Source organism: Ictalurus punctatus, chromosome 9 (assembly GCF_001660625.3).
Source record: "Ictalurus punctatus breed USDA103 chromosome 9, Coco_2.0, whole genome shotgun sequence".
Taxonomy (NCBI): Eukaryota; Metazoa; Chordata; class Actinopteri; order Siluriformes; family Ictaluridae; genus Ictalurus; species Ictalurus punctatus.
In genome coordinates, this window is record NC_030424.2 from 22,414,766 (window position 1) to 22,436,856 (window position 22,091).

The 22,091-nt window shown below is 37.5% G+C and overlaps 1 protein-coding gene across 2 annotated transcripts in view; it reads right to left on the reverse strand.

The window, feature by feature from the left end:
- The window catches only part of myt1lb (myelin transcription factor 1-like, b), a 116,213-nt gene that overhangs the window by 17,219 nt on the left and 76,903 nt on the right, over positions 1-22,091 (reverse strand). For both annotated transcript variants that reach the window (XM_053682802.1, XM_047157797.2), the window contains exons 9-12: positions 21,589-21,679; positions 18,421-18,528; positions 16,397-16,611; positions 7,614-7,882 (exon numbers count right to left, since the gene is read on the reverse strand). In XM_053682802.1, the coding sequence (XP_053538777.1) occupies positions 7,614-7,882; positions 16,397-16,611; positions 18,421-18,528; positions 21,589-21,679 (683 nt within the window). The remainder of the gene's footprint in view (positions 1-7,613; positions 7,883-16,396; positions 16,612-18,420; positions 18,529-21,588; positions 21,680-22,091) is intronic.

A 22,091-nucleotide genomic window follows, 5' to 3' on the forward strand; every position in this document is an offset into this window, starting at 1 on the left:
GTTTCTGTTTGCTTCCATTCTCTGCAGATTGTCCTTGTTTCACAAAACCATAAGATACTATACATCTCTGCTTTTGTATTTGAGTATATGTGTGTGTGTATGCCATCAATAATACAATGAACATTAAGGAATAGCCACTGAATATGTAGAAAAAAAAATCCAACAATGAAGCAGAATTTTAAGGAAGAGTGCAAAAAAAAAGGCGTCAGTTTCCTAGATTTATCTTGTCAACCTGTCAATCAATATTGATTATTATTTGCTTTAGCCATATTTAGAGAAAAAGTACTCTTTTATCCATATTTAAAGCGAATGTACTCATACTGTGAGTATGTTACATAAATTTAAACAATAGTAAAGTTTAAAAATACAAATTGTGTCATAAAATCAACTCTATCATAACAACTTTCAATATAATATTTTTAAATATTGGTATATTGGTATATAAGGTCTTAATATTGTTCAGGTTATAATTTTCCATTGCATACACAAAGTCTTGAAGCAAATAGTGGGTGTGAAATAAAATATTTCATCTGCAGATCAAGTGCTTGAGATAACTGATAGTGGAAACATTGCAGAGATGGGTGAAAATGAAGCTGAAGCTGAAGCTAGAGATGTTAGATAGGAGTGTAGCTGAGCATGAAAAACAGCAAAAAAAAAAAATGCTGTAAAATAAAAATAAGAAAAGATTCTGTTCGGAATACTGGATACTATTTTATAAAGGATTGTTTTATAGAGGATTTATATATATATATATATATATATATATATATATATATATATATATATATATATATATATATATATATATATTTCTAAAGAGTGTACAGAAATACTTTTTTTGTTTTTAATCTTCATGGATGTGTCAACATTCATGGACTTTCCCATTACAGGAGCATAATTCAGGTTTAAAGTGCCTACATTATCACCATACATTAGTAGCATGAGAGTTGCATCTGAGATCATAATGCACACATTTCTTTACTAGGTATTAAATCAGCACACTGTATTATATATATGTATATGTATATATAAATGCAAGAACAGCTGAATTTGGCAATTACTGTAAATCTGTAAAGGTAAATGTATGAAACCTGACATATGTATGAGAAACCTAATGTTATCAACAGCCTGTGCAGTGTGTATTAGTGCAACCAAAACACAGGAGGAACATTTAAGGCCTTCTTTACTGCCATCCACAGGTTTGCTGTTTATAAGAATAAAAAATACAATGTGATAAAATTTGGGATTTAGGCATGTCAGCACTTTGAGATCAGCAGACAGGGATTTCATTGTGAATAATGTCTAGGATAGCAGTGGAACAGGGAGTAAGTTAGCTGCTTTTTCTGTCTTTCTCTCACAGAGCTCCCTGCTGCGATCTCTCTCGCTCTCTTCCCCACTGAGCACTCCACAACCCCCCCCCTATTCCCCCCCCCCCAGTCCCCCCCTCTCTCTTTCTCTGTCTCTCTCTATCTAATTCCATATTTCGCTCGCCACACTACAGCAGTTTCCCTCTGGCTCTTTTTGTCCATATGTTTTCCTTTAATTCCCGCCTCCCAGAGAAAAAACACATTCAAGATGGAGCACAAATCTGATATATATATATATATATATATATATATATATATATATATATATATATATATATATATATATATATATATAGCAAGAGAGAAAAAAGATCCACTGCAAGATAAACAGATAAATGAGAGGAAAAAAGACCTAGGATCTAAGATACACAAAATAGTTGCATCTGATATCATTAGCAGTGGGTTGCAATAGGGGATAGTGTAGTCTGCCTAGAATATCCTCTTTTCCCTCAGTCCACCTGGCCTGAGCTGACCCTGACCTGCATCACCATGGGAACTAACCAGCAGAGTACACAGGAAGAAAGAGGTCATTTCTCACCATCACACTTCTCTGATCTTATTTCTTCCAGACAATTATAGACATGAGACACAGACGGTGCGGAATCATGTACTAATGTCTGTCTTAAAAAAACTAAATATTCAATAAATGTCTTTACTATCATATTCTCATCCCCAATTATGATGATTTTATTTTCATGCTGGGGGGCATGCTGGCTTAGTGGTTTGCATGTGTGCCTCGCACCTCCGGGGTTTGGGTTTGAATCCCGCTGTGTGTGCAGAGCTTGCATGTTCTCCCTGTGCTTCGGGGGGTTTTCTCGGGATACTTTGGTTTCCTTCCCCAGTTCAAAGACATGCGTTGTATGTTGATTGGCATTTCCATATTGTCCATGGTGTGTGAATGTGTGTGTGATTGTGCCCTGCGATGGTTTGGCACCCTATCCAGGGTGTCCTCCACCTTGTTCCCTGAGTTCCATGGGATAGACTCCAGGTTCCCCTGCAACTCCGTGTAGGATAAGGGCTATGGAAAATGGATTTCAGGATGGATTATTTCCTTGCTGGTTGTATTTCAAGATTTTAATCCATGAAAAGATATTCACAGTGGGTGGAATCAGAATCTCAGAACATGTTGTGTGTCAGCCATTGGGAAAAATACTTGCTGACCTTCTAGAAAAAGGTCACCATTTGTCTAGGTGGTGAGTCAAACTCTGCAGCAGATGGTCTCTCCTAGGCTTAGCTCTTGTTTGAGTTAATTGAGTAACAGTAACATCCAACAGGTACCTATCATTACAGTGACATTAGATAGCTGACATTCAGTAATAAAGCTAGCTAATTTCAGCATAAATCTAATCTAATTCTAATGTTGACTGTATGTAGGAGCTTCTGCTTTCCATGACTCAAGATCAAGATAGCTTTATTGGCCATGTCCAACAAGCCTATTGGGATTTTTACACTGTTCAGCTTACCAAGTTAATACAAACAATAAAAACACAGGACACAACACAACATGTAGTACAAATAAGCAATAGCAAGAGGACTATATGTGAGTAACCATAAACCAAATAAATCTTAAACCTTAAACCAAGGTAAATAAGTCAGATTTTTTTTCCACCTTAATTGTGATCCATCCATCCATCTTCTACCACTTACTCCTTTTCAGGGTCACAGGGAACTGGGAGCCTATCCCAGGGAGCATCGGGCACAAGGCGGGGTACACCCTGGACAGGGTGCCAGTCCATCGCAGGGTAAATGTGATAAGAATCAACAAAATTCAAGTGCAAATGGAAAAGAATAACAAACAAATAACAAATATTTTTGAGGAAGAAAAGATAACCTGGTTGCAAAACCCTTAACTAATACTTAGTTAAATCACCTTTTGCTTACAATACAGCACTCAATCGTTTGGATCTTCATTTAGCAATTTTATTTCTTACTTCCTTGCAAAAATGCTCCAGATCCATCAAATTGGATCCATCAAAAAGGGAATCTCCTGTGCACAGCCCTCTTGAAGTCATTCCACATGTTTTCTATTGGACTTAGATCTGGGCTTTGACTGGGCCATTTCAAAACTTTGATCTTCTTCTTCTGAAGTCATTCCTTTGCTGACTTGGATTTGTGCTTTGGGTTGTTATCGTGCTGAAAGATGAAATATTTTCTTCATCTTCAGATATCTAACAGAGGCCTTGTGCCAAGAATAGATTGGTATGTGGAGCTATTCATAATTCCCTTTATTTTGAATAGAGCCCCAGATCCAGATAAAGAGAAGCAGCCGTATAGCCTGATGCTTCCACCACCATGTTTCACCATGGGTATGAAGGTCTTCGGGTGATTTTTAGCTGTCTTGTTTTTGTGCTGAACACATCTTTTAGAATTATGTCTTGGTCTCATCAGAGCATAACACTTTTTCCACATTTTTTGCAAAATGATGTCCTGTTCTTGTTCATGCTGGTATCAAATTTTTTCCACTTGTTGATAATGGCCTTCACAGTGTCCGATGTGATGATGGTATCTGTTTTTTTGGAAATTCTTTTGTACCCCAATACTTTTTGACAAAGAGATCCTGTACAGATTTTGCAAGCTCTTTGTAAATCATAGCTTCAACAGTTTAACGAAACCAAGAAGATGTCAAGAAAATCCTGCAGAAAGAGCTAATCTTGATTTGGGGTTAATCAGAATCACTTCACTGATAATTAATATGATCAAAAGTAATGATAATTACCTTTGAACATGAGAATGAATGTGATTGGTTAATTCTGAGCACAACCACATACTCCATTATAAAAGGGTATGTACAGCTGTACAAGCAGGTTTTTGTAAGTTTTTATCTTTTTCTTTTTGTGCCTAAAATGTTTCTATTTGTATTTACTTGAATTTTGTTTGCTGTTATGTTACATTCAAGGTGGGAAAAGCTTTAACATGATTTATCTTGGTTTCATTGATTTTTTTTTACATCAGAAAACAGTTTTAACCTACAATGTTAACCGGGGTTTGTAGACGTTTTAGATCCACTGTACACGGCAGACTCACTCCAACCTATTAATAATATGAAATCTATTTATAGCAGCTATGGAATCTTATGATCATTCTGCTTCCTCTTGGCTTCCTCCACAGCTTTATGCATGACAAATGGCCCCATTTGAGGCAGTTATTTTTCGATGTGAAATAATCAGAGGAAGTGAAGTGAAGGCGCAGTGAAGGCACAGCCGTCAGATGCGGAGAGGAGCACCATGCTGTCTCTCAGCCTGTGACAGGAGGAGATGGGTTTTGCCGCAGGCCAGCTGCTTCTCTCATTCCCCCACTCCTCTCTGTAGAGTGACAGGAGATGGATGGAGGAGGAAGAAAAAGAGAGATAGAGAGAGGAAGCCCTCTCGCTCTCGGCACTTCCGATCACCCACCATATGCAATCATCCCTCCTTCCCAACCCTCTCCTTTCCATCCTTCCATCCTGGCACACCTCACCATTAGTGTCAATGCCAGTTGTGTGTGTGTGTGTGTGTGTGTGTGTGGTTAATACTTGAGCTGTGTATATCCAATCAGGCCACAGGAAAGCAGACAGTTCTACTTCTTGGTGACTAAAGATGCCACACTGGCTGCACTGTTATTCTGGCTACCTTATTGGTGAATCCCAGAGGAACAGGAGCCAAATACATACACAGATTTCCCAGTTTATTAGTTACTAGATTGATATAGCTAATTAACTGGCAGTTATAGTGTATAGAGCCACCCATTTATCATGTTACTCATTAATTTTTACACCATTTTACATGAATACTCATTGTAATAACCATTAAATGACTCCACTGCTTTTCAATCTAATCTCTTCATATCATATAAAGTATGTAATGTATGGGTGATTATCAGGCACAAGCATGTTGTAAAAGTAGAAACATTAATTCCTTCTGTGTAAAGGAATCCCTCAATATATGTCAATACTTGTTGTCTATAAATGCTTGTATAAATTCATCAGTCTAAGGTACTGGTGAATTGGTGAATGGGTGAATTAAACTCTAGGAATAGAGGAGGGACTGCATTTTATACTGGGAAGAATATCTCAAACTTCAGAAACCTTCCCCCATCCCCTCCTCCACCTTTTTTGCAGGTAAAGACCATCAGCTGAAGTGTCAAGCTGTAAGTAGCCATGTTTTTTTTTTTACACTGTCTGTTTGTGCGTCCCTATCCATCTTTAAATGTAGGAAGACATTATCCAATAGAAATTCATTACAGAACCAACAGATCCTTCATAGCTATAAATTTGAAGAAGCAGCAGTGAGTGACACTGCCTAACAGAAAGGTAAGTAGTTACATATTCTCCATAAGTGCTAGTTTGAATTAAAATCTGAACTGTTATAATATCTGATGTGACACCACGAGCAATCTACATATTTGATCACTTCATACTGAGACGAGACAGCTACTCAGTGACACCGAGAGATGGTGAGTTCAATTTGTGTTTGTCGAAGCTGTTGTGTCATCTCTCAACTGGATGCGTGTTTTCACATCATATTTAGATGTTTAGTATTCCACTTCATCAGGAAATAGTGAAGCAGTATAGTAGGCAGCCAGCAATACGGTCTGATTCTGAAGGTTAGAGTTTACGCTTGATCGTTTTGCGAACTAGTTTGAACAAAATGTGTTTAGAGATAAAATGCATATTTGTCTGCTTACAGCCTCAGCAGAAACTGATTAAAAAAACCCCACTAATGTCCAGGTACACAAGTTGATCCTATCCTCTAACAGTCTAACAGTAGTCTAAAATTGAGTAATCTTCACATAATAATTACAATAATATGTTTTGAGAAATGCCAAACTCTTCTAAAATATGATGTGGTTTGTTATGAGAATCCATTTTACATTCTCTGTGCATATTGGTTGCTATAGTTCCCCAGGTTACGCTGTAGTTGGTGTTCTAACATCTTGATCCATGGGCCCCTTTAGAGATTTGAACACTTGCCACTCTAAAGGTCTCTGCAATTTTTGCCCTGTATTTGTAACATAGCCAGTCCACCTAATAGCATGTTTTTGGGAGGTGGGAGAAAACTGGAAAACCTAGAGAAACCCCACAAAGACATAGGGAGGACATGAGAAACTCTACATAGACAACTCAGGTTTGAACAAGAGACCCTAAACCTGCTAGATATCTGCTGTGTAACCATGCTGCCCTAACATAATTACTTTTTACTTCAATGTAATTCTTCAATGTTAGAAAGCATTACATCCTATTTAAAAATGAACTGATAAACACTTAGTAAGTTTATAGTATTCCACTATTTCTATGCATTCTTAGCACAGAGACATTCAGGATAAGATAAAATGCCCTATTAAGACGTGTACACTTGCAACAACTCCTATCAGCAACTGCATTGGAATACACTACCGGTCACTACCGGTCAAGTCTGGAGACATTTGACTGAAATGTTTCTTGTGATATTAAAAACCTTTTGATCTGAAGGTGTATGATTAAATGTTTGAGATCAGTGTTGTAGACAAAAATATAATTGTGCCAACATATTCATTTCTTTCATTAGAAAACTATTTACAAAAATATATATTTTTAAATGAATGATTTGGAGCGAAATATTCCGAGAAACAGCCAGTTAGTTGGGAACTCTTTTAAACACTGTTTAAAAAGCATCTCAGGGAGATTCCTCAAGAAATCAGTTGAAAAAATTCCAAGAATATATTTCTGGAAATTCTAGACAAAAAGGGCATCTACTTTGAAGATGTGAAAATACTCAGTTATTTTGGTTTATTTTACTTTATCACAACATAATTCCCATAGTTCCATTTGTATTATTCCAGAGTTTTGATGACATCATTATTATTCTAAAATGTGGGGGAAAATATTTAAATAAAGAATGGGTGTGTCTAAACTTTTGACCGATAGTGTGTATATATATATATATATATATATATATATATATATATATATATATATATATATATATATATACATACACACACACAATATATATATATATATATATATATATATATATATATATATATATATATATATATATATATATATATATATATATATATATATATATATATAAAAGTTTTGACCTGCTGTAGTCATGTAACACCATAATAGACGTATATAGCATTCAAACACTCCTACACACACTCGCTGACATCCAGGAACCACAATAATTATTTTTTGAGTTTTGTAAAACACACACACACACACACATACACATACACACACACACACACACACATGCAAAACATAGGGACTGTTGTCTGTACCTGTGTGCAGAGCTCCTGTGGCTTGCCGCTCAGACTCTGAGGCATCTCTCTACATCGTGTGGACAGGTTGAGGATGGCTGTAGCGGCCATGTGGGCAGCCTCCATGTCATGCGTGTAGTCAAAGCTGCTTTTGCTGCAGGTGCTGCTGGCGCTGCTTCCTCCTCCTCCTGCTCCTGCAGCTCCTCCACAGCTCAGGCTGCTGCTACTGCTGGGAGCATAGCTACTGGTGGTGCTACTCGCCGAGCTGGAGTTCTTACAGTATCGCTTAGCTGAGAAGACACACATAAAAAGATATATACTGTATATATGGCTAAAAAGAGTTTTAAAGGAATACTACATTGTTTGCCTATACATTTGTAGTGTATGCGTGATTATCATTAATAATGGTGATGAAAAAAAAATAATGGAAAATTTCTCATTTTAAACTGTTTTCTATAGTCTAAGGGCACTTGTTGGGGAACTCAATAAACATTTAGAAAACGGAACTTTAGAACACAAAAGGAAATAGAGAAAGTCTCTAATGATCAAGGTCTTAGCATGAAAAGGACATGAGAGAAAGTCTTATCTTATGTAGTTTTATCAAAATACCAAAGCCAAAGCCATTCTGGATACTGAAGCTTTGAAAAAGTAGCCACCCTTTGTCACTCTTTTAATTTAATTTATTTATTCATTTTCATATGATTCATTTACATGTGATTCATTTATATGTAATTCATTTTCATGTGATTCATATTCATGTGATTCATTTACACGTGATTCATTTTCATGTGATTCATTTACCTTTTCTCTTCTCTCCTCCCTCTTGAACACAGATTTAGGGACTACTTTACAAATTACTCTGAACGCATCATACAGAAATATGTATTTTGTATAGTATGGACTGAAGTGCAGGATTTCTGTTCTTATTTACTTATTTATTTCAGTACTGATAAACATGTCAAAGTTATTCTCCATGCTAATTGCACATGCTACATTGCTAATTGCTACAATTATACTAAATAGATATTTGGTTTATTTGGTTGAAAAACATTGGAGTATTCCTTTGAACCATTTTAGTCACTTTCGTAAAGATTAAACAAATTTAGATGGAATAAAATAAAGGATATTATTGTTTCCTGTAGCAAATCACATTATTAGGAAACCCTAGGGGCTTCAGTATAATTCCAACACTGATGTATTATTTTTTTCCCCCACATGGCAGCTGTGCTTTACTTTTCTAAACTCTGACAAAAAGAGAAATTCTGCTGCTTGGGTCCAGATGTCTAGTAATTTGTATTCAGAAGTGTCGATATAGATGGAGCGCTAGTTAATCCTGTCAAACCCTGTTGTTTCTTTTGACCCATTACTCATGGTGAAGCCCATACTGTATTAGCTTTCTTGTCTAGACTTCATTTTCTGACCTTCATCCATTATTTGACATAAAGGATGAATGAACTAGTTCCAGACCTGGTTCATGGTTTTATAACATCTCATCTTGACTACTGCTATTTTGCCAGAATATAGTCATTTTTTTGGCAAAAGCTAAGAGAGCGATATCAATTTAAATGATGAAGACTCTTCTACTCAAAGTATATAACAAAATGTAATAACATTATGCACATTATGTACAGTATGCATGCTGAAGAACTGAGCATGGAGATGATGTAATGCTCCTACTTCAGATGGTAACCTTAGCAACCTTATTGATTGCAATATAGAGTTTGCTGTGTGTTACAGACTCAATCATAGCTATGTGATTTCAGGTGGCTTAAGAACTTTTATTTCAACACACACCACAAAGCAAAAGAAATGCTTTGTGTTTTATCAAGTCTGCAATTGGCATGTACAATTCCCGATATGTGAAACAATTTGGCACTCAATGTAAGAAGGAATTAAAACCTAGGAATTATGAATTTTTGCATTTTGGAAAATTATACATATATATACTCATACATATGTTTTAAATATCAGGGTTATGTATTATACATAATAACAGAGTTTTATCAGAGTTTTCTCAACTATTTCAGAAATTGTTTATCAATTATCATTTATGAAGCCCCAATGTAAGCACCCACTAAACCAAATAAAGAATTAAGGTGTATATAATTGACTTGTAAAAATGTATATATAAAAAGGCAAATTTGAAGGAAAAAAAAGGACTACAATCTTTAGTTTTACTATGCTGTAGCTTTTTATTCAACTAAATATAGACTATAACTAACAATAACCAAACGGTGAAAATAATAAAATAATTAAAACTATTACGTATTTTTGTCCAAAGATTTTCTCCAAGAGATTAAAACTAAATCCAAATTAGATGTCAAATTTAACTCTGCCAGATTGCAATATATTCAAAAGCTAGAGTTGTCCTGAACACCACACAATATGCCTACACTATCACCCCCATTCAGTACCACCTACACTGGTAATTAGTTACAACCCTCATTCAGTATAAAATACTCCTTCTACCCTTTAAAACCCTACATGATCTTATCTCACAATACTAGCTCAGCTACTCCATCTTTATTGCCCACAACGTATTCCTAGATCATGTAGTAAAGGTTTACTTCTTCTGAAATATCGATTCTCTTCTGAAGGGGGCAGGTCATTCAATTTTATTGAACCCACCCACAGAGCCGCCATAACATCTCCACCATCATGTCCTTCAAATCCCAGTTTAAAAAATATCAGCTCTTCTTTCAGTTCTATCCCTCTACTCCTGTAGTTGTTTTGTCTCCGGCATTTGTATATATATATATATATATATATATATATATATATATATATATATATATATATATATATATATATATATATATATATATTACATAGTTTCTGCAACTTAAAGGCAGCAGTTTAAGTTTAAACAGGGACACTTCTTTGTATCCAGAGCGGGGTTATGCAGCTGCCTAATCTGACCTAGGCAGAATGCTTTTAAAAACAAGCACTTATCTTTAAAAAGATATTTTCTTTATAATGAACACTGACAAAATGCAATATATTCAAGAGTCAATTTTATAAACATTAATATTAATATGAAAAAAAATCAATGATATATAAAGTAAAAATTGCAATGTAGCATATTGCCAAAACGACTGCATTATCGTGTTAATCACTTAAAATATGTAATAGTATTTAATAGGATCTACTGCTGAGAGTTATTTTTTTTCATAATTTCTAAATTTAAATAATACGTTTTATTTTGATATTCTGTGCCAACGGTTAATTGTGCACACAACTTGGCCAGTAGATACTAAATCAAGGTTCAGAAACTGTAATTTCATGTATGTTTGACGTGATTTATTTTATAATTTATTTTTAAAAATTTACTACTCTTCAGTAAATAAAATAATGCCAAATGTTTTAGGTAATATACAGTGATCTTCTGTAAAAACAAATGTGCCACTGGATTAAAAAGCTTATCAAGCACTCTTCTGCAAACCTTACCGCTTGCTATAAACAAGTTGTCAACTGTCAAAGTAGCACAGAAGTTTGTGATACAGTTGGTATTAACTCCTCACTATGCACTATAAATACACACAAATAACAATTATATACACTGTAATTCTTTATTTGGTTTGGTAGGTTCTTACATTGGACCTTCATAAACAATCATTGATAAATAATTTCATAAACAGTCAAGAAGCTCTGATAAAACTCTATTATATATAAAACACAAAATTGTCACTATATACTGTATAACACATATAACTCTGTTATTATAACACATGCGTACAATATAACTCTGTTACTATAGTGCAATGATTACTACAGCTTAAACCTTGATTATGCATTCAGAAAGTATGCCAAAGTTACTGCCAAATGCCAAGGTCAGGGAACACTGAAAAGATTTTATTTATTTATTTATTTATTTATTTATTTATTTATTTATTTATTTATTTATTTATTATTATTATTATTATTATTATTATTATTATTATTATTATTAATTAATTAATTAATTAATTAATTTTTTAGATGTGCTTATGTTTATTTGATTTTTTTTCTTCTTTTACAATGTATGACAAATGTTTATGTAGATATGTCATAAAGGGTTTATGTATATTTCAGGTCGCCCTGAGTCAAGTGTTAATGTGAAGTCTGTAAAGAAATTAATAATAAGAGATAACTAGTGATTTCAATAAATAAAATAATGCCATATGTTTTGTTTAATATGCTGTGATCTTTGTAAAGAAAAAATGTGCCACTGGTTTAAAAGGTAAGCTTACCAAGCACTCTTCGGCTAAGCTTACTGCTCACTTTAAACAAGTTGTCAACTGTAAAAGTAACACGTAAGACTGTGATACAGTTGGTATTAACTCCTCATTATGCACTATACGAGTATACATAAAGTAATTCTTTGATTTGGTAGGTATTCATATTGGACCTTCATAAATGATCAATGATAAATAATTTCATAAATAAGTTGAGCAGCTTTGGTAAATCTCTCTCTCAACCTATTTATGAAATTATTTAATTTATGATTATTTATGATATACAGTGTCTTCCACTAATATTGCCACCCTTGGTAAACCTTTTGATCTTTTGTTAAAAACAAAACAAAAATATTCTGCTCTCATGGATATCAAACAATTGCAAACACAACACAGGTTTGTTAAAAAAAAATACCTTCGTTAAATATAGGTGTGTAACAATTATTGGCACCCCTATGAATTCATATGAGGAAAAATATATTTGAAGTATATTACAATTGAAATTTTAAATTTTTTAGTAAACCTGGGTGACTAGGAACAGAAAATTGTTCAATCATGACCTCTTGTTTAACAGGGGTACAATATGCGGTAATACATAGTAATATGTTAATACATAGCCAAATTCCCTTATTCACTCACAACAATGGGTAAGACCAAGGAATATAGCTGTGATGTGTGGCAAAAAGTTGTTGAGCTTCACAAAATGGAAAATGGCTATAAGAAAATAGCACAAGCACTGAAGATGCCCATTTCCATCATCAGGGCAATAATTAAGAAGTTCCAGTCAACTGGAAATGTTATGAATCAACCTCGAAGGAGACATGTGTCTATATTGTCTCAACGCATTGTGAAGAGGATGGTTTGAGTGGCTAAAAAATCTCCAAGGATCACAGCTGGAGAATTGCAGAAGTTAATTGCATGTTGGAGTCATAAAATCCCCTAAACTACAATCCAAAGTCACCTACATCACCACAAGTTGTTTGGAAGGGTTTCAAGAAAAAAGCCTTTACTCTCATCCAAAAACAAACACAAGTGTTGTGGGGCTGTTTTTCTGCCAGAGGACCTGGACATTTTGTTAGGATACATGGCATCATGGACTCTATCAAATATAAACAGATACTAAATGAAAACCTGACTGTCTCTGCCTGAAAGCTTAAAATGGGCTGTGGTTGGATCTTCCAGCAAGACAATGACCCTAAACATACATTAAAATGAGCCAGCCAGCTTCCTGGCCAACCAGACCTTGAGTTCTACAGGGAGAGGAACCTCACAGACAGCCACCCCAACTATGAGACACCACTGGACATGTCCAAGCCCCCTGAGCTGGACCCGGCATACTGTCAGCCACTTAAGAAAACCTGGATATCCGGATGTGCCCTCCACACGACCGGCTGAGACACTGCTGGGGCTAGGTGCAACAGGTAGATCCCTGACCAACTTCTCCCAGCCTCTTTCTTCCTAGTAGATAACAGGCTCCTCTATTACTGACCAGAATGCCAGGGCCAAATCTGTGATCTGCTGGTGATTCCTCATTCCCAAACCCAGTCCCTAATGCACCTGGCCTACACATATCCACTGAGTGGACACCTGGGCCCTTGGAGTACCCTAGAGAAACTTCATGACAGGTTCATCTGGCCTGGTAAGGTCGCAGAGGTCTGAGCCTTCTGGAGGCAGTGTTCCCAGTGTCAACGCACCGAGCCCAGGAAGTCACCCCCAGCACCCCTCATCCCGTTCCCCATTACCGGTGTCCCCTTTGAATGCATAGGCATGGATCTGGTAGGGCTTCTCCCAAAATCTGCCTGGGGCAATGAATACATTGATCCTGGTAATCCTGGACAATGCCACCAGATATAGTGAGGGAGCTCGTGCTGCTGTTCAGCCATGTTAGGATCCCCAAAGACCCGCTCACCGACCAACTCTTACTCCTGGGACCCACTCCTTCCTTATGTGCTCTTCACCATCTGAGACACCCCTCTGGCCTCCACCAGCTTCACCACTTTTGAGCTTCTCTTTGGACTGTGACCCCGAGGGCTGCTAGACATGGCCCGGGAAGCATGGGAACAACCCTCCCTGTATCGCCTGCTAGTCTAATATATCAAGGAGATGCAGGAGCAGATTGACAGAATAATGCTGATCATCAGGGAGCACATGGAGGCCACCCAACGAAACCAGCAAAATTCATACAACCAGCCAGCCCAGCCCTGGGAATTTCAGCCAGGTGACCAAGTGCTCTTCCTACTCCCAAACACATACTGCAAATTCCTGGCTTCCTGGCAGGGCCTTTACACAGTCCTGGAGAGAGTAGGCCCAGTGAACTATTGCCTACAACAACCCGATAAGCATGCAAGCACTCAACAAATCATATAAACTTGTTAAAGAAATGGGTCCAGCCCGTTCTGGTAGTCTCCACATTTGCCACTGTATCCCCAGGTACCCCCAAGTGTACCTTGGTCCAACGAGGTGAAGATCTGAGCCTGCCACAGAAACAGGAGCTGACAGAACTAGTGGACCAACATGCTGACATTTTCTCCACCACACTGACTGACCCACCTGGTGCAGCACAAGATCAAGACTCTTCTGGGGGTGGTGGTTAGACAGCAGCTCTATCATGTCCCGGAAGCTTGTGATGGGATCATCGAGGAATCCGCCAGTCCCTGGTCCAGTCCTATCATGGTGGTACTGAAGCCCTTCTAGAGGCTGAATGCCATCTCTGACTTTGACAATTACCCCCTGCCCAGAGTAGATGACCTGGTGGAGTGCTTGGAGAGAGCCCGGTTTATATCCACTCTTGATCTGACAAAGGGATACTGGCAAGTCACCCAAAGGCCAAAACCACGTTCAGTTCTCCCATTCCTGGACGATGTCATCATCCACTCCACCACCTCCATCAGCTCAGGAAGGTATCAGGGAGCCTGTGGAAAGCTGGACTGACTGCCAACGCACGGAAATGTCACCTGGGCTTGATGGAGGCACAGTACCTGGGGTACTGCATCGGCCGGGGCCTCCTGAAACCCCAACAGAAGAAAACAGAGGCCGTGAAGCACTATCCCCAGCTCACATCCAAAAAACAGGTATGTGCCTTCTTGGGGCTGGCGGGCTATTACAGAAGGTTCTTCCCTAACTTCTCCTCTGTATCTTCCCCCCTTTCAGATCTCAACAAGAAGGGCCAACCGGACTGGGTGCAGTGGACCAACAAAATGGAGCAGGCATTCCAGGCCCTCAAAAAGCCCACACCAGCTCCCCAGTCCACAAGAAGCCCAACTTCAACCTGCCCTTCACAGTCCACATGGACACCTCTGAGACAGGGCTGGAGGCCCATATGTTCGACAGAGAGGAACACCAGGTCATCCTAGAGGGGAAGCTAACCCCTGCCGAGCAAAAGTATGCTGCAATATAACGAGAAACCCTCGTAATAAAGTGGGCCATAGAGGAGCTCCGGTACTACTTGGCAGGGCACCACTTCACCCTGATTACCGACCATGCCCGCTTGCAGTGGATGTCCAGGGCGAAAGACACAAATGCTAGAGTAACCTGGTGGCTCCTTTCATTGCGGGACTATTTATTCCAGGTCGAGCACAGCGCGGGAACCCAGCATGGAAACGTCCCAACTTTACATTTACGAGTCTCTAAAAGAGAGGCATTCTGTTTTTATTTACATTTTAGTGCAATGATTGCTACAGTTTACACCTTTACTATGCATTCAGAAAGTATGCCAGATGCCAGAGATTAGAGAAACTGTACTTAATTAGATTTTTTTTGTTGCAATTTATGAAAAATGTTTATGTAGGTCTATGTCATAAAGTGTTTATGTAGGGTCCTAAGTGTTTAAGTGTTTTATGTAGATGTAGGGTCACCCTATGAACATCATCCTTAAGTCTGTAGAGAATTTAATAATAAAGTATAACTAGTTAGAGTATCTTTCACCTTTAGACAGTCTTATTTCAGGCACCCAGAGATTTCTCTGATTGCCTGATTATTGTGAGCTGTAAGGTGAGGTAGAATAAAAGCAGTGGGGTTGAGCACTTGTGTCGAGCTGCATCCTTGAGCTTCAGGTGAGATAGCTGCACTATTTGCCATCTGACTAAAGTTACAATGAGCCACAGCCACCAGCCGGGCATCAAAGTGGCATCTCCAACTGAGTTTCCTGCTGCCATCTCTCTCTCTCTCTCTTACTCACTCACTCACTCCCTCACTCTGTATCTCTCTCTATATGCCCACTCCTCTCTCAGTCATTAAAGTGCAGCCGGGGAACTGGTTGCTATTCACACAGAATTGCAATTAGCTGTGGCCTGGAGACTAGACCTTGACTCGCCTCTACCCAGTCATTCATTATGCATCTGCTACTATATTATTTCCATACATTTCCATTCCCCTGGTTAAAGCCTAAAGAAAATGCGTGAACAGTCATAAAATAGCACCATTGTAGCATCAGTGCATTTGGTATTCACTGAATTCGTATTCGCTAAAAGGATGTCTCATTCTAAAATTATATGAAGCCAAAAAAACATGCCCTGTACTTTGAAAAACATGATGTTAGTCATGTCAGAAGATGTGAAGAATAGAAAGATAAAATGGCTTTGCAGGTCTTACCATCGTATCCCTTGGGTGATGTGTCACGCCCTTGAACTTTAGGAGCGATGGCACGTTTGCCGTACACATTCTGGTTGTCGTAGCCGTTGTAGTCGAAGCTGGTCTTGGAGTATTTCTCCAGCTCTTTGGCCAGGTTGGAGCGTGGGGTGGTGGTGGGAACATTGTTCTTATAGCCATACTGCGGGATCTCCAGCTGCTTTACAAAGCACATGGGCCTAAAAGAGCAAACGACAGAGGATGGTTAACAGGATCGCATGGAATACATCACTTAAGTAATTAAGTAGTTTTAGTAAGAAGCATTTTATTTTAAAAAAGTGAATATTAAACATTTCAAATCTAAACAGTTGTTTATTGTCTTGGCTGAGCTGAAAACATTTGATTAGATATGAATAACGAATAGACATGACACATCTTTTTTTTTTTTTTTTTGGAGTAAATTATGAGAGCCAGTACCTGTTGCAGTCTCTTATTTGCTGTATATTTTTGGCAGGTGCTTTTTAGATTATATAATCTTTTTACATCCTCCACATATAATATTTATAGGAAAATTGTGTAGGAAAGACATTTTAGATTTTGTTTTTGCTTGAAATTTTCAGATATCAGGCTCTTTTCAGATATCAGGCTTGTTCCTGTTGTACATTGTTTATTTGCAAATGCAGTTTGAGGGTATTTTCAGAAATGTCCTTTTACACACTGATATTTTTGTTTTTACATCCATCCATCCATCTTCTATATCGCTTATCCTTTTCAGGGTCACGGGGAACCTGGAGCCTATCCCAGGGAGCATCGGGCACAAGGCAGGGTACACCTGGACAGGGTGCCAATCCATCACAGGGCACAATCACACACACACACTCACACACCCATTCATACTCTACGGACACTTTAGACATGCCAATCAACCTACCATGCATGTCTTTGGACTGGGGGAGGGAAACTGGAGTACCCGGAGGAAACCCCCACAGAACATGCAAACTCCGCACACACAGAGCTGTGGGAATCGAACCCCCAACCCTGGCGGTGTTATTTATTTATTTATTTTAATTAAAAGCACTAATATTTTTGGAATACACTCCAAGAATATCCTGGAATGCTGCCTTTGTTTGACTCTAAAGTCCAAGTCAGAATCTGCACTTAAAGCTCAACTCAAGTCTTGAAAAAAAGGATTAATGGGAATTGGGACTCTGGGTCCTGTCCTGAATTGCCATAAACTGTAGTAGCATGGCTTGAGTGATGCTATTTAATGCTGAAGAAACAATTACGGACACAGACCGTTTATACACCAGAGCATGTGAAATTATGTAAATTTGAGTCAGATTCTGATATTATGAACACAAGTCCAAGTTCAATCTCTGGAATCCATGTACGTTGGCTTAATTTATTTTTACTTCAGAACAAATATCTTCAAATCAGTTTTTGCTTTAAAACAGTTTGAAGCAAAAAAAAAAAAAAGAATGATGGTAACATACACTGAGTCTAGTATGTGAGCATTACATGACTGAATGCTGGTGAACTGAATAACTATAGATAAGACATTGATGTCTCTATTAATTACAGTCATTGTGGATCTGGACCCTATGCTGACAACACTGTGAGTGAGATGGGAATACACACTGGATGGGAAGCCAATCTATCACAGGACACACACACACACACACACACAGACACACACACAGACACACACACACACACACACACACACACACACATATATATATATACACACACACTTATTCATGCTAGGGGCCATATAATGAAGCCAATCTATCAACCAGTATGTTTTTGCGAGGTGGGAGGAAACTGGAGAACCCAGAGAAAACCCCTGTGAGAACATGTGAAACCCCACACAAATAGTAACATGAGCTTAGGATCAAACTAAGGACCCTGGAACTGTGAGATGGCCATGCTTCTGTATTCACTACACCACCATGTGACACTAATGACCCACTAACGATATTAAATAATATACACTACGTCTAACAGCCTGTGATATAAATCTGAAGCATCCATGATGGGTGTGTTACCTCAGAACTCGGTCCGATGCCTGGTTAGATTTAGTTCCATTGCAGGCTTGGTGTTTCTCATGAGCTTTGGCCAGTTTCTCAGCAGCTGCTATCGGGCATCCCGAGAGACTGCGTTAACACAACACAAAATGAAAAGAAAAAAAAAGAAAATCAACATATATGATGTCACTCTCTATATAGTATATATAACAGAAGCTATCATCACTCAAACAATCATCAGGAAGACAGTTTATGCAACACCAGTTACAGCTTTATGAGGTCTGTATTATAGCTTGGTGGTTGTATTACATATAACTCCACATTTCTAAGACAATATGAATCCACTCCACAGGTGGATTTCAGACTTCCTTTCCAGACTTGTGCCTGTGATTTCCCATGAGAATGCATTTAGAGTCACTATTTCCTCTTGTTGTGATCCGTTAAGAGTGCTAAAGGAACTCAGCGGAGAGTTTTCTCACAGCAGGCAGAAGGAACAAAATAACAGCAAAGGTGTATGTAGGTCTGTCTACGTGCAAACGACACGAGACAAACTGGCAATTTGCTCTGGGGGCTGAGTACACACATTTCCACGCTTGTGAGTGCAGATGTAAGAGTTAAAAGTGTGTGGATTTGTGTGTTAGGTCTTTTCTTCTACAGCAGGTGCATTCCTCAGAGTGACTGTGTGTGTGTGTGTGTGATGCGCAGCTGGTGCTCCTGCTCGGGTGTCACAGACGTGCTAATGGCTGGTGCCAGGCCTACCATCCCACACCAGCTGCTGACCGTCACACCTCCACTGCAGCAGCACCCCAGAATAGAATTACATGCATTAAAGAGAACGACTACAGCGAGCTCGGCATTTATCATCCCAGTCAGAGCTACAGACGCATGCTTAATCTTTTTCTAAGGGTTAAGTATTGGTGTATATGCAAGGTTGAGCATTTTCTTAAAAATGACTATATTTTAGACGCTCTTTGGCTTTGTTATAGACACAAAACTCTCTAACATATATATTTTTTTATTTTAATACAAAAAAATCACTATACAAATCATGTAAATTGTAAAACAATTGTAATACTGTTAATCAGTGCATTGGTTTACAGTAAAATACCCAAAAACACAATTTATAGTGGTATCTAGCATTTTAGACAGGAGTGAGAATGATAAAGATGCTCTTTCTGTCAACATCTTAAAATTAATGAATCGTTTTTGTGCCCTTCACTTTAGCAGCTATTTCAGGTGTGCACCAAAACTCTCTTTGATGTTGATACGGTTTAATAAAGCCCTGAAATTCATCTTTTAGCATGAGTTAATGCAATAGTAGAGGTGGCTGAATCAGTGCAAGCTTGTTGAGGGAAATGGTGGCTCAGTAGTTGAGGCTTTGAACTACAGTTCAGAAGGTTGTCAGTTCAAATCCCAGCACTGGCAAGCTGCCATGGTTGAGTCCTTGAGCAAGACCCTTCAACTGCTCAGCTCTATCCTGTCTCCATTGCAAGTCAGTTTGGATAAATGCATCAGCTAAATGGATTGTAGCTGATTTTACATTAACAGTGTATTACTGGAAACATATTGCTGCACTTTACTGTATGTACACATGTATGTTTAATAATCATTCACTGTAAATTTTATGGTAAATTTCATACAGTGAATAATAATAATAGAACATATATTTTAATATATACCTTTCCAATATACCTTAACTGATTACTCAGTAAATACTTTATACATAAAAATACACATATAAATATAAATCCAGCTAATGGTAAATGTTATTAGAATGTTTCCCATTTGACAGATTCTAAGACATTTAAACTGTAAAATCCTTGAAATAATTGCATTGCACTTGCATTGCAAATAAGGATCCTACAATATTGTAAAAACAGTGCAACATTTGTAGTTAGACAAAGAATATATACACATACAGTAGTGCGTGTGCAAATGCAAACATTACGTCTAATGATCAGAAATTTCTGTTTATGTAACATTCAGTATATTTATGGGAAACGTGTATTCATGTTTGAACCTGTGTTCATGAAAGATCTGTACGAATTTCAAGTATGGTTCATACACTGTAAAACTGGATAAGTTCATTTAACTGAGGAAACTGATGTTTTTTTAGTTGATAAATCAATTTCCTTAAGCCAAATACATTTAAATATAACATGCTTGAATATTTTTTTTTAATTATATTTAAGTGTATTTGGCTTTAAGAAATTCATTTAATAACTTAAAAATTTTTAGGTAATTAGTTTCCTCAAATTTTTTTGAGTTAAATGAACTATCCGGTTTTACAGTGTAAATGAAATTCTCTTATTACATTTACATTACATTTATTCACTTAGCAGACGCTTTTATCCAAAGTGACTTACAAATGAAAAAGATACAAGCAAATATCATGTATTCTCTTATATTATGAACTGCTATCAAATACCTATGATGAATGTATTCACTTAATTACCTCTTCTGATAAGCTGATCAACTGACATCCTTTATTGTAGCTGACACATGTATTTTTCATACCTTGAGAGACTTATTTTTGTGGTATGATTGTGTGCGTGGCTGAATCTGTCTAGCCCCTTTCACAAGTAGAAACCGCCCACGCACTGCTGTTTATCTATGTGTATAAATACTCCTGTTCTGCACGAATAAACCCGGATGTCTCTGTGAACAGAGTGTGTTCATTCAGACTCTCCAGGCCTGAACGCTCTGCAGTCAACCACACTTTCTCGCTCATAGCACAGGACTACGAGTTAAGAGAATTAAAGGCTGAAGGCTGACAGAGGACTGAAAGACATAACCCGAGATACTTTTATCTAACACAGTGTATTTTTTCTTCATCATTCACATGTACTTGCAAGTAAAGGTAATAATATTAACTCCACCTCTAACCTTATTCTTTGTAAGTTTTCCTACAAATATGACTTTGCAAGTGACTTTGCTATTGCTCTGTTAAAAAAAAAAAAAAAACGTAAAGATTTAAATACATATATTTAAATAAATAAATTAAAATAAATATACATTTAAACAAACAAACCAACAAACCTGATAACAGATCATTCAGAATGGCAACAATAATCAAAATAATAATATCTTCAGTACACAAAATAAATAAATAAATAAATAAATAAATAAATAAATTCACCAGACAGCAATAAAGAACAGAACCAATTCCTATATCGGCCGAGTTCTTACCTTCGATGTGAGTTCCTGTTGCTATTGACATGGCCGCGCCCTGTGCAGCCAGGTGTAGGACACTTAAGAACATTTTCATACATTGCAAGAACTTGAAAGCAGAGAAGAGAAGGGGTGGAAGACAGGCAAAATTAGGAGGCAGCAGAGTTAGTCATCTAGATTAATGTGAAGTAACAACATCAAACTGCATGCAAGACGACACACACATACGCCATGCCATTATACAGACAGCAGGAATACGTGATTGAGCAGTGGAGAGGTGGGAAACATTCCTTCCAGGATTTATGATTAGACTGATGGATAGTTGCATAATCCTGTCACAGATTTAAAACAAGTCTTGATTCAACATGTCACTGTAGCCAATGATGACCAATATAAAGTGACACTTACAGGAACTGTTCTAATCCCTGTCCTGAGCTGTCAGATGATCTTAGCATAAACATAGTATGTATAGTAAGATGTCCTAATACTTTTGGTAATATTTTCTATGCATGTCATGTTCA